This window comes from Mesoplodon bidens (genome assembly GCF_964165515.1).
Source record: "Mesoplodon bidens genome assembly, chromosome: 15".
Lineage (NCBI taxonomy): Eukaryota > Metazoa > Chordata > Mammalia > Artiodactyla > Ziphiidae > Mesoplodon > Mesoplodon bidens.
In genome coordinates, this window is record NC_138171.1 from 19,216,958 (window position 1) to 19,231,101 (window position 14,144).

General features: G+C 39.0%; 1 protein-coding gene across 1 annotated transcript in view; it reads right to left on the bottom strand.

Annotated features, from left to right (window-relative positions):
- Positions 1–14,144, bottom strand: part of TOP1 (DNA topoisomerase I) — an 82,950-nt gene that overhangs the window by 30,148 nt on the left and 38,658 nt on the right. Inside the window, exons 4-8 of the mRNA XM_081257883.1 lie at positions 12,147–12,270; positions 10,926–10,981; positions 7,986–8,081; positions 6,901–6,976; positions 3,573–3,685 (exon numbers count right to left, since the gene is read on the bottom strand). Of these exons, the coding sequence (XP_081114009.1) occupies positions 3,573–3,685; positions 6,901–6,976; positions 7,986–8,081; positions 10,926–10,981; positions 12,147–12,270 (465 nt within the window). The remainder of the gene's footprint in view (positions 1–3,572; positions 3,686–6,900; positions 6,977–7,985; positions 8,082–10,925; positions 10,982–12,146; positions 12,271–14,144) is intronic.

A 14,144-nucleotide genomic window follows, 5' to 3' on the forward strand; every position in this document is an offset into this window, starting at 1 on the left:
AGCAGTCACAGAGTAACTGTATGGGGATCCAGAGCACCATGTTTTCCTTTATCCTAGGACTTGGTTCCATTCTTATCAACTCCACTGTTTTGTTTTCGTTTTTTTTTGGCCGCACAGCACGGCTTGTGGGACCTTAGTTCCCTGACCAAGGATCAAACCTGGGCCTACAGCAGTGGAAGTGCAGAGTCCTAACTACTGGACCGCCAGGGAATTCCCAACTCCAGTGCTTTTTAATTAAGATTCCAACTTTTTATAATTCTTTCTATTCTGTCACATTCATCCTGAGGGCTCACAGTAACTTCTTAACCATTTAAGCAAATTAAGAGATGCACTCAACACTAAACCTCAGTTTAAACAGAAAGAAAGAACATATCCTATGACACATGCTGATATCATTGGATCAGCAACTACTACTATACAAATAAAAATATTAGTGTTGGCCTTTTAAGGGCCCCATCAATGGTTCGCCAACAAAGTTAAGAAAAACATGTACTTAATCATGCTTAACACCATCAACAAACTCCCCAGTTTCTAGATAGTCTCATGAGGAATCATCTATTTAGAATAAACATGGGACTTATGTCCCAACAGGCCAACCCTGACACAAAAGTACACTCAACTCAAAGCAGAGGTGAAACCCTATATAGCTACAACGAGTAACAGTTAAAAATAGGGGGAGCTGGGACTTCCCTGGTGGCACAGTGGTTAAGAATCCTCCTGCCAATGCAGGCGACACAGGTTCGAGCCCTGGTCCAGGAAGATCCCACACGCCACAGAGCAACTAAGCCTGTGTGCCACTCTAGGGCCCACATGCCACAACTACTGAGCCTGTGTGCTGCAACTACTGAAGCCCGCATGCTCGAGGGCCCATGTGCCGCAACTACTGAGCCCGTGTGCTGCAACTACTGAAGCCCACGTGACTAGAGCCCGTGCTCCGCAACAAGAGAAGCCCGCGCACCACAATGAAGAGTAGCCTCAGCTCGCCGCAACTAGAGAAAGCCTGTGTGCAGCAACGAAGACCCAACACAGCCATAAACAAACAAATTAATTAATTAAAAATAATAAAAAATAAAATAAATTTAAAATTTAAAAAATTTTTTAAAAAATAGGGGGAGCTGGGTTTAATAGGTTTCTATGAATGAGCCTGAGCATACTGCCACCACTTGTAACATTGTTTCTATGGAGAAAATGTGACACAGTAAAGAAACCCACGGGGATCCTGACCATTTTCCCATTCCCAGAATTACCAAGGAGGGAGAAAAGGCTCAAAGTTGGCTTGTTTTTTGGCAGGATGAACAAGTCTATGACTCTGGGGGGGAAGGGAAAGATCTACACATTTATCAAACTGGTAAAGGGTGTTAATTCTTTTAGTGAGATAGCAAGAGAGGTAGTAAAAATGAGAGTATCTGCCATTTAAGCTCACTGACTAGGCTCTCAGTGACAGTCACTGAGGACTGGACCACCGACTTCAGTCTAACAGGCAAGCCTACAGTGACAGCAGGAAAGGGCAAGCGATAGATTAAGAGGCCAGTCATTCCTGTTCTCTACTTCTAAAAACTTACAGTGGTACCTTCAAGCATTGTGCTTAAGAATGCACACGATTTAACAACCAGACTTGAGAAACACATGCACTGGAGGCTGTAGCAAAGATTACTCAGCCCCAAACCTACCATCTTCAATGGTCCCACTTAAACCAAAACAAAAATAAAAACCATAGGTCACAAGTCTCTCAGAATTAAAGTGTGGTAACACTGACAAGAATTTCAACCACAGAAGCAAAATTAGGCTATTAGACCCTTCAAGGATACCTAATTCCACACACAAAAGGCTGGACTAGAAAAAGAGTACATCTGCTTCCAGGCCCAATAAGAGCCAGGGCTCCAAAGGAAGGGGGAAGGCAGCAGAGAGCCTGTGATGACAAAAAAAGTACCTTGTTCACTCAACAAACTTACTGAGCACCCAACCACAGAACCCAGAGAGACATAACAAACTGACGAATTACTAACTCACCACTCCCAATCACTTCATTTCATCTTCAAAAAAATTTTTTATTGAAGGTCATAAAAACCTTTCAATATTCCATCACTAAAAACTTTGATTAATTTCAAAGGAAAAAAATGAAATAAAAATGAGGAAAATAAAAACACATGTTCTTTAGTTTTCTGACTGACCCCAGAAAGGCCCAGAGTTCCTTTGCTCTGTATTTTTCCTTTACACTTTCTTTTTCTAACCCCACATGTGTCCACACCAACAATGCCGATTGCACAGCTGTGCTGAGCCATTCTGCCACTGCAGCTCTGCTCTTCTCAGCCACCTCTCTGGACACTGATGTTTCCCCTTTGCTCAGAGGTACTGGTGAGATTACTGTTCTCTATTACAAAAGCCATAGAGTAAATGCATACCAATGGGTCTGGAACTCTACATACCAAACTACAAATAGTGGATACCTCAAAGCTAGAAAAGAAAAATGGGAACGGGAGAAAGAAGGAAAGGGAACTGTCATTTTTTTCTAACTCGTATACCTCTGAATCATTGGAATTTTTTCAACATAAACACAAATCATGTATAGTATAGATGTAGTGGCTAAATAATACAAAGTTTTAATAACAGCCAGTATTAAAAATACAAGTTTATTTCAAAGCTCTAAACATCTAGAAATAACCTTTTATTGCTAAACTGTCCTCCACTGAAGACTGTCTGAATCTTCACTCCCCACAGTGAAGAAGAATGCCTGTTTTCTCATATTTACAACCCTAGATGTTTTGATATTTACTAATCTTTCCTAATCTGTGACACATTAAACAAAAAGATGTTTCATTTATTATTTTTCTTCTCATCTTTCTTTGCTACTTGTGAGGTTCACCATATTTTAAGATGTTTGTTAATCATTTATCTTCTTTAATGAGTTGCCTTTTCCTCATTTTTCTATCAGACTATTCCTTTCATTAATTGTTTTAAAAGACCTTTTTTTTCATATTAGGAATCTTAGCCCATTGTAGTACAAATATTTTCCTTTAGGATTTTTTTTTTAATGGCATGAGTTTGTTGATTTGCCATATAGAAGATTTTAATTTTATCAACTTTATAAATATTTTCCTTATGGCTCTGCTTGTATGTATTGCTTCAAAAGGTCTTGGTTATTCTACAATTATAAAAATATTCACCCAGGTTTTCTTGTGAAGGTTGTTTTTTTTAAACAAATAGGCAATTTCCCCAACAAGATTTATAGAACAATCCATCTTTTCCCTCTCATTGTAAATGCAACTTTATTCATATGCTAAATTTCCATATATATATATATATATATATATATATATATATATATAGGACTTCTATAGTTCACTGTGTTCAATAGGGTGGGACATAGTATTGAGATCCAATAGGGTAAGAGGTAGTTAATGTTCTCACTAGGTCCTGCAAAACTTATTTCAGAATGTTATTCCAGAGAGATTCTTTTAAGTACTTCCCTCCTCCCACAAATATCAAGCTATTCATTTTAATACTCAATATTCTTGTTTCATTAGGTTGTAGAATAAAAGAGCTAACATTTTAACCCAGTGCTGAAATATTACCATTTCCACTTCTGTTCCTCTTCTTTCTTCTGCTTCTTTTTCTTACTATCTGGCTCAGGAACTTTTTTATCTTTATCTTTATCCTTATTCTTGGGTTTTTTCAATTTACCATCCTACAAAGAAACATGGTGAGAAAGCACTTAAATAAGGACCAGTTACCCTTCTCGAAGTAGTTTTGGGGGGAGCCATTAGACAGAAAAACTAGAATCATGGAATATGAGAACTGGAGAAGTTCTTGAGTCCAATACTCTCAATTTGATAGACGAATAAAAATTTATTGGTACTTCTCTCTAAAGCGCTATTTCCTAAAACTCCCAGACACACGATTACCTGAGAAAGTAGTTAAAAACATTCATTCTGTAGGGGAAGAGCCTGGGAAATTGTATTTTTTTAGCCTCAGTGGAGTTTGGGACAGAGTAATCCCAGTGTATTATCCTCACTTATTTTAAAATCTACTCATCTTTAAACCCCTTCTAATACCACCAAATAACAGGTACAGGAGACTTTTAATGTATTAAATATACAATTCGAAAGGAAATTTCTGGATGGGGGGAAATATACTTCATTACTGCTATTTGCATACACAAAGTCATGAAGCAGTAAGCAAGCAAGTACTTGGGAAGCCCTACAACAATTACCAATTCCCATGACACTATTTCTTTGAACTGTGACCCTAGATGAGCTGTCACAGTAGCACAGAAAAAGAACAAACATAAACAAGTATAATCCATCAATACAGGTGATAAATCTCAAAACACACACACACACACACAACCAGACAAAAATGTGCTATTCAACAGGTGGGGGTCCTGCTTAACAGAATCTAAACTCTTCTGAAGAATATTTTCCTTTGTCCTAACTATTCAATATAATTTAAGTCTTTATTCAGCAAGTTTTACACAGCTATGAAAAATGGTTTTGAGTCATCTTAAAGTCAGTTACAGAATGGCAGAACTTGAAAGAACTTTATAGTTTGGTTTGACCTCTTCCAGTTATAGTCAAGGAAACTCTGAAACAGGTTTTGTCACTTGCTCAAGGTCAAAAAGCTGCTATTGACTATGATGAGAGCCCAAGTTAACCAGAAAAATAATAGAATGTGACTCATAGGAATGGCTGGAATATATAAACATTCTAGGACTACACATGATAGGATGGTAATCAGATAAACTCAGGGAAAGCAAATGGCCTCCAGTGTACAAAGAAGGGGAAAGACTATAGTACTACACATAGTTTAAAATAGGAATGGAGAATATAAACGTGTAAGTATGTCTGGGAAGAGAAAATACTAGAGAAGCGCATTAATTCAGATAATGTTTACTGTTTAGGCTGAAACACACCACAGGAAAAGGAAATGTTTTTCAGTTAAGACATTCTCTAAACAGCTTCTGAACAGGCATGCAGATGGTTTCATCAGGAAACTACTGGCTACATCATATGTTTTCAAGCCTCAAAATGGGATTATCAGTCACTAGGAGATTTCAGAACAATTCCCAGAAATGAAAAACACCATAGCCAGCAAGTGGGGTTTAATGACTGATCTTGCCATCTGGGGTCCCTACCACAATAAGACCGGGTATTAATTTAGTCTTTCAGCCTGCTTTTTTCCCCCTCCCCTGTAGGGAGAGGCTTGCTAAGACAATTAAATAAATGAAGTCAACCATTCTTTCTCCCAAATGGTTTTAACAGTTATTACTAACCTCTGTGAAACCCAGAGAAAGGTATTATTTTACATAAATGCAACATAAGCATAAAGGCAATATAGAACGCATGGAGAGCTAAAGTTTTACATTTCTTTATTGACTGGTCTGTACTGGTAATCTACATGAAAGTGGAGTGACTATCATACTCACTACTCAACATTTCACTCTCGATTCCTTGAGTTGGCTCTTATAACACTTGAGCTTCTGCCAAGAACAGGCTAGTTGTCAGAAAAGCTACAATTCCCTAAATGCAGGCCCTGATCATCTCTCTACGGCTTACCTACTCATTCATATTCTTAATATGATTTCATTAAAGACACTCCTTCTGCCTTCTTGTGGGTTTGGAGGATCAGCAAAGTTCCACAGGAAGCAGGATAACATGGCAGCTAGTGTGCTGGCTCTGGAATCAAACCACATGGGATCAAATCCCGGCTTTACCACTTGGTATCTGTGTGGCCTCAGGCAAATGATTTAACCTCTCCGTACCTCAGTTTCTGCATGTGTAAAATGGAGATAATAGTAGCAATATTTATCTCTAAGGACTGTCGTAAGGATTAAATGAAATGATACATATAAAGCGTGAAGAATAGTGCCTGGCACACTGTAAGCATCTAGTACATTTAATTTGAATTATTAATATTATTACTACTATGATAGATTACACTTTTCAGATTCACTGCCCCTTACTATCACTATCTTTACTGACGATACTTCAAGCTATCGACTTTATACTTGTGAATCCATTTTGCCCAAGACCATGGCTAAACTCAAATGCAGCAAAGCTAATAACTTACTCAACCCCTTCTCTTAGGAGAGTGCAAGATTAAGACCCCTGTGAATTTCTGACATCTTTTTCTTGAATTATTCGCCCACAGTTTTTAGTCCAAGAAATAGACAGTGTCAAAAGAAGGAACCATATTAGTATATGTTAAATCTACCACAAGCATCAAATAGAACCTTTAGAAAAGTACCTGAATTGAAACTGAGATTTTAAGGAAGGTTATAAGCTAGGAGAAGAAAGAAAAGAGGAAGAGTATATGTGTTCCAGACAGAGGGAACAGCATGTGTTACATAAAGCCCTGAAGCACAAAAGAATCTGGTGTAGAAAGAAACAAAGGAGGTCTGTGAGGCTGGAACAAGGTAAATTAGAGAAGAGGCACAAGATGCAGGGGCCAGATCGGAAGAAGCTGTAAAGAGCTTGGATTTAATCCTGTATCCAAAGGACACCCATTTAAAGGAATTTAAATAGGGAGGGTTACCCAAAATGAGTGACGAGCAAGCTTTATTAGATATAAGAAAGCACTAAAAAACATTCCTAGGGAAAACTCTTCTGGGTTGTAAGCCAAAATATGATTTCTTGCTAATACTTCCCCTGTATGTATGAAGATAGCATAGTTTCTCCAAGAACATGTCATTTGGCAGCATAGCTATGGGTAGACACCCAGGAAGGCTGAGATCTTAAAACTAACAGTGCCGCAGCCACTGTAACACACTTAAGGGTTTTTCCCAGTGTTTCCTCTGCAACAGAGCAATAAATTCCTAAAACCCATTTGGCCTTCAGAAGTTATTTTATGGAAAACTCCCTATTCCAAACTCAAGCCCCAAAGGGCCTAAGTCTCTTTACTAACCTCTTCTTCCTCTAGTTTTCGTTTCTTCTCTTTCTTGGTATCTTCTGTTTTAATTTTCTTAGGTTTATAATCAGCACTAGAAAGGGGAACATGAATACGCAGTTAACACAATTGTGACTCAGTAGTTCTCACCAATAGGATTAGGACCTCCAAACTCTTCTTGGCGGCCTCCAAGGCAGGCGTGGCTGTTATTACTCTTGGCTGGGCATTCTACAGTCAAGAACAGGAATGGAGAAAGTAAAGAAGGCCAGACCAAGGACCAATAGTTATAGTCCTATACAGAACAAAACAAACAACTTTATACTACACGCAGGCCTGGAAGGGAAGTAGAGTAGAGGGATACATACAAAAAATAGACAACACTAGAAGGTAGAAATCTGGGAAGCACACACACAGGGCAACAATGGCTACCACAAAGTAGTAACTGGAAAAGAAAGGGGAGGAAAGAAATTCTCTATGAATTCTGAATATATACAAATGAGCTCATTAAGTATTTCCCTCCTCCCTTTCCATCCATCTTCTACCATAAATCCTTTGTAGAGTCCCAAAACATAATAAACTCTGCAAGACTGAAAATAATGAACAGGATTTAACCTCAATGACTCAACCTGAGAAAGAGGTACATATAAGTCTCAAATAACTGTTTTAAGTAAGAGCAATTTTATTACTTCTATACATGGAAACTTCACTCAGAAGGTACTAAAAGGCACAAATCCTAGGAAAAACTGCTTCAGCAATGAAAACTTATCTGTGGTACGTGATGATAAACTTAAAGTAACTTAAATAATTTAAATATTCTTTGTGAATTCTGGATTATTTGAAATTCCAACAATAAATATGTATTACCTTTTTAATAAGAAAAAACATAAGAAAAGTGTAAATATATACTCTCCATTTAAGCCTCAGGCACACTACTTATTTATTTAGGAAACGCTATTTCTCATAATTCAAAGAGAAATCAGTCACCCAGTCTATTAATCACAAATTCCTAATGAGCAAAAGTCAACTAATGCAGTTGTTCTATGTATTATTGTCTAAACAACTCCTTTTTGTTTAAAAAAATTAAAGTAATAAGAAATACTCACTCATCCTCGTCTCGAGGTCTCTTTAATGGCTTTATATCCTCTCTAGGAGGAGCAAAATAGCCATCATCTTCAGGTTCATCTTTAATCAATGGTGGACTAAAGAGAAAAAAATTGCTAGTTAATGAGTGGTGGAACATCTACATTATATCAAGTAATGCAAAGTAGAAGGAAGTAGCTAGTGGACGGATAACAACATACATGTGTACATATTAAAAGGTTTTCCATGAGCACTTTTTCTCACTTAATTCTCACTACAACCCTGTGAGGTAGACAGTATTGATCTCAATTACAGATGAAGAGGCGATATCAACGTTCGGGATCCAGACTCCTTATTCTCAGGATTCTTTCCACTACATCTTAGCTGTCTGTGCCAATGGAACCCACACCACAACAGGAACAAACCTAAGTTGTTTCCTCCCCTTATTTGAGGGGTCTGTGTATCTGATCCCTCAAGCGATGTGAATTGATTATTCTAGTGCTCCAAAAGCTGAAATATAGCTTTCACAAAAAAAGGAATAAAAATGTATTCCCCAAACTTGAGTCCCAAAACAAACTGAAGTCATTCTAAGCCAAATCTATTCACTGTTCAACTTCCTCCTTTGGTTTATTGACTTTATATACAGAAGAGTACCTTGTCCTATTTTTGTTAAGATTCTGCCTTCTGAATATAAAAAGATGATTCTGTTAGATGACTATCTTGAACCAAAAAGAGGAAGGGGTAAGTTAAAAAACCAATGAGACTGGACTTCCCTTGGTGGCGCAGTGGTTAAGAATCCGCCTGCCATATATGCATGGGACACAGGTTTGAGCCCTGGTCCGGGAAGATCCCACATGCTGCGGAGCAACTAAGCAACTAAGTAGCCTCACAACTACTGAGCCTGTGCTCTAGAGCCCACGAGCCACAACTACTGAGCCCACGTGCCACAACTACTGAAGCCCACGCGCCTAGAGCCCGTGCTCTGCAACAAGAGAAGCCACCACAATGAGAAGCCCGCGCACCGCAACGAAGAGTAGCCCCCGCTCACTGCAACTAGAGAAAGCCCGCGTGCAGCAACGAAGACCCAACACAACCATAAATAAATAAATAAGTGAGTGAATGAATGAATGAATGAATGAATGAATAAATAAATTTAAAAAAAGAAAAAAAAAACAACAACCAATGGGACCAGCAAGCACCACAGCCTGGGATGTTCCCTGGCCTGGCACATCTTGTTGGAACTGCACTGCTCACAGCCAGAAGCATCTACAAAGCTAACTAACTCAGCACAGGGAATGGCCTCCAGACACAAAGACACTCATCTCTAGGGGGGCCAAAGGATAAGCATCCAGATTTAGCTGCCAAAGAAAGGATATTCACAGGGTTTCAATGCTGTCCCCCCATCCCCGCTCCCACCCCAAGCATACTGGACCCCCTTGCTTGCAAATGAATTTGAATGTTTAAACAGATTAGCTTTCTTTCCTTATTTATGCACACTCCCCAAATGCTGACCTCTATAGCTGTTTCTCCCCATGACGGAAACCACTGACACAGCCCCAAGTGTCCAAAATTTCCAAAAGCTTTGCACCAGAGAGAAAGAAATGCTGCCATTTACCCAACTAGTTAAGTAAATGCTAGATCCTAGTACTGTCATGAGTGAAGTTAAAAACACTTGGGAAGGGTTACTAGGCCTGAAGAAAGAATTTTTAAAACAATTACCAGAAAACTGTTCCATCCAGTGAAGCATGTGGATTCTCTACCACGATACAGATGCAAGCTAGAGAGCAGTCCAGCAAAGTGAACACAGAGACCACTGCCTCGAAGGGTGTGCTTCTGACCGTCTAGCCCAGAAAGTCTGAAACTGAACCCAAGACTCCACACCAAGTCCAGAGAGTCTAATCATATCTTAGTTTAACAAAAGTTCAAGGCAGTCTCCTGGCAGAAAATAGTTGCCCTGTGTTCAGTCACTGTTATCTAAGAAATCAGAATGCCCAGCTTTGAGCTCTAATGCTTCTTGAATTTTACTATTCTGCATTCCTAGAACAGTTACAGAACATGCCTGAAGAGGGCACTTGCTTCTCCCTGGTCTAAGGGACCCAGAGTAAATGGCACAATTTTCAAAAATGTTCTCAAACGAAACTGAAAGTTCAAAGTTTCAAGGAAGCAAAACCGTCAAAAGACTTTGCCCTGGACAGTAATGCAAATACTCCCCACAACTCCTTGTAAATCCATCCTGCCATTCAGTGGAGCAGGTGAGAATATATGATCATATAAGTTCTGGGTTTTTTGAAACCAGAGGAGACATTCGGGCTTATTTTAGGAAGTTGAGGCTGATGAGGAAAACAGAATCAAAATGGCCCCAAAAAGTAAAGGAAAAGTGACCTCTAGATTGTGCATATTTTCCTTTCCTCTGGAAAAGAGATAAAATATTTCTACTCAAATCTACACCTGTCCCTAAAATGCAAATCAAGTTAGTTTCTATATATGAGCCTCAGAATAGGGGCAAATCAGAGTAGGGGTTCAGAGTAGGGGTTTTTCAGGGAACTCCAAAATTACTACTAAGTATAGAGTTTCTTTTGGGGGTGACGAAGATGTTCTGAAATTAGATAGGGATAATGGGGAGGTTACATAACCTTGTGAAATACTAAAAACCAATAAACTGTACACTTTTTAAAAGGGTATATTTTATGGAATGTTAAATTATATCTCAATTTTAAAAAGCTTCTTCCTGTCAACCTTCTCCACTCAAAACAGCCTTCTAGAAAATGTGCTGGTCAGTCTCACTAAATGGCACTCTAGAAATGCTCACATTGGCTTAGACCAAGTCCTTTCACTGCCAACTTCCTCGAAAACCTGGAGATGGCCAGTCAGTGCATTTTAGGTAAGATCAGACAACACTGTAACGTGGGCAGCTGGCCTACTGGACGCAGAGAAAGAGAAGCCAAGGCACCAAGGAATCTTACCTAGAAAAGCCATTTTCCTTCTCCTTTTTTATTTTTGCATCCCCAGAGGCTCTAATCTGAAAGGTAAAACAACAGTAACTGATTAGTACCTTAAAAGGACTAAACTTGAAGAAGCTTCTACCTTACTTGAGATGATCTGGCCTCCACTCTTGGGGCATCTTGATCCCAGACTGACTCTTCTTGTTAGCAAAACTAAACAGGTGGACCAAAGGTCTTGACACTTTTCTAAGACTCCTTTTTAACAATTCTTCAGATGAACTGTCCAATTTACTGAGAAATGTTTCCCTTCAAAATGGTGGCTTTTTACCTTTAAATGATGGTAGGTCCCTCTCCCTCAATAAATATACTCCACCTCTCAAGGATTTGCCCTTGGCAGTGCAGACAAGAAATAAAAAACCAAACCAAACCAAAAAGGAGTACTTTATTTCCTATCTTCTCTGATTTAGGCAAAGTATATTTACTTTTGCCCTCCTTCAACTTTCCAGACATTACAAAAATCTTCACACACACACTCAGAGGAACACACATGCACACGCACACACACGCACGCACGCGCGCGCGCCCCCGCAATGGAAGAATACAAAAAATAGTACAGTGGCTGTCTCCCGAAAGGGAAAGATAGACGACAGTGATTTGAGGGTAAAAGGGAGATGTATTTCTCACTTTTATTCCCTATTTCATATTGTCTGAATTTAGCAAGTCCATCCAGCATTACCTTTTTAGAAACTAATATAAAAACTTTTTTTTAAAAAGCCTATGCACAGTACTACTACTTATTCATAGCCAGATGTGCATGTCACATGTACCACCTTCTTCAGCCCAGGTGGAAAAAAAAAACAGATTTTACCAGCAATGAGCTCATTAGGTTACAAGCATCCCACAAAGTTTGTTCTACAGAGATTTGGCCAGCAGAATTAATTTTCCCCATGAAAGAAAACTGACCTTCCCAGAAACCCTACATCCCTCAATTTATCCATTTTCCATATAAAGTAAGGTAATGACATGGATAGGTTTGGTGCATGAAATACAATGGTAAAGGGCTTTGGTTTTCATAGTTTAAGACTCTGGTTGGCTCTGACGTCTCCTGACACAGACCTTTTTCACTCAAAGGCCAGGGAATCTTACTAGTCCATGAAGGTACTTTCAATACCTGCTTTTACAGGTAAACAAAATTAAAAGTACAGCCCACACCTCTTCATTCCCCACTGGGAAGTTCTGTACCTTTTCCTCCTTTCGTTTTTCCTTGTCTCTGTCTTTGTGTTTGTCTTTATGCTTCTCTGAACTTCCATCTTTGTGTTTGGTTTTCTCCTTCTCTTTGTGTTTCTTTTCAGAATCTTTATGTTCACTGTGAAAAATAAGACACAAACAGTTAGCAGAGTAGGGACAAACAGAGTAGGGACCACAGGGTTCATATCACAAGATTAACTCACAAGATACCCTGAGATAACATGAACCATGGAAACTTGCAATGCTTTAAATAAATAGTCCTGACAGAAGGTTCAAGTAGAGGCTCTTGGCTACATCAGACTTTATCTTGCTTAATGTTTTAATTTTTTCGAAGGAGCAAAGGAATCAAATAGAAAAAACATTAGTCATTCTAAACATACCAGGACATTTTTTTAAGTTACTAAGACTATACAGCAAACCCACTGTATTTCTACAACATTCCACCAGCAGAAAACTATAATGAAAGCTCCAACTTGAGCTCTCACATCTGATGTGAAGAGGTAAAAACAGTTCACCAAAAATCATTTGGTGGCTCAGTGCCAGATGTGAGACATATCACAAAGGTAGCCACGCCAGGGCTTTGTGCAGTCAGCAGCCCAACACAGTCAGTGTTTCCTGCCAGCTTAGGAAAAGCTAGTCACTTCTAGCTTTTCTAGCTAGGGCTTATAAATCCTGCTTGGTTCTTTCCTCAGAATAAGAAAAGATCCATCTAAAAGCAAGGGCATTTCCTGTGCTAAACATTTAAAACCTTGCTTTTAAAGGGGTTTGTGGGCACACTGGTAGCACTGTAAAAAGGTGCCGCTTCTCTGGAAAACAAAATATGACATTACAAAACAAGAGCCATTAAAGTGTTCATATCCTGGGTCTAGCTCCTCCTGGATATTTCTCTCTGGGTAAAACATTACAGAGAGATGTTCATTTTGATGCCTCCCATGACAAAAAAACAAACAAGAACAAATAAATAAACAAAAAAGCACCAAGAAACCAGATACAGCCTTGGTAAATAACAAGAGGGGGAAACTGTGATATATCAAAGCTATACATCACAGTTATCATTATCATTATGTAGCTGTTATGCTATAATTTGTGAGTCCTACAAATATACATGGAAAATGTTTATGACACAAATGGAAAAAAGGAATATATAAAATGACTGCAGTTATATAAAAACATGCATGTAGACAAAGACTAAAGAGCAAAAATCACAAGCTGTATTTTAAGGTGAACACTGGATGACTATTTTCTTCAGTACACTGGGCAGGAGGTTTAGGAAACTTGCTCACCTCAGCAGCCAATATATTCCACAAGTTAACAAAAGAGAGCATGAATTCAAGTGCTATGAGTTGGGGGTCACCCCAGACACCGGACAGCTGACAGCAACCCCAGCTGACAGGGACAGTCAAACCTATAGGCAGCATCGGCTCTTGCCTTTCCCGCCATAGACTGTATTTCCTATCTCACATTTACCACCTTCAGCACAGGAGGAAAAAAATAGATTTTACCAGCAGTGAGCTCATTAGATTACAACCATCCCACGAAGTTTGTTCTAAAGAGATTTGGTTAGCATACTCAGCTACATCAAAGGCCAAAAAGGGAGAAACAAATGATGGCGACCAGTTAGGTGAGAGCCCCAGAATGTGGATTAGGAGAGCATCGCTATCACTCACATCTCTGGGCACAAAAGGAGCCCCAACTAAAGATAGGAGTTTGGATAATAAATAAGCAGAAACTCTATGAAATCCAGCCAGGAGGGCAGGGGGACTAGTATAAACAGGACTACAGATTTAGGGAAGACCCAGAACTACCACAGATGGAAAATTAAGCAATGTCCACTTTCCTTGGTTGATGTACTCCTCCCTCTATGTTGTTCTCATTACGTTGTTATTTAGATGTGCCACACACTGAAAAATAACAAATTTCTATATGAGCACACTTTTCTTTTTAACTCTAGTATGCTTGGAAGCACATGATGATCAATTTTTCCCACCATGC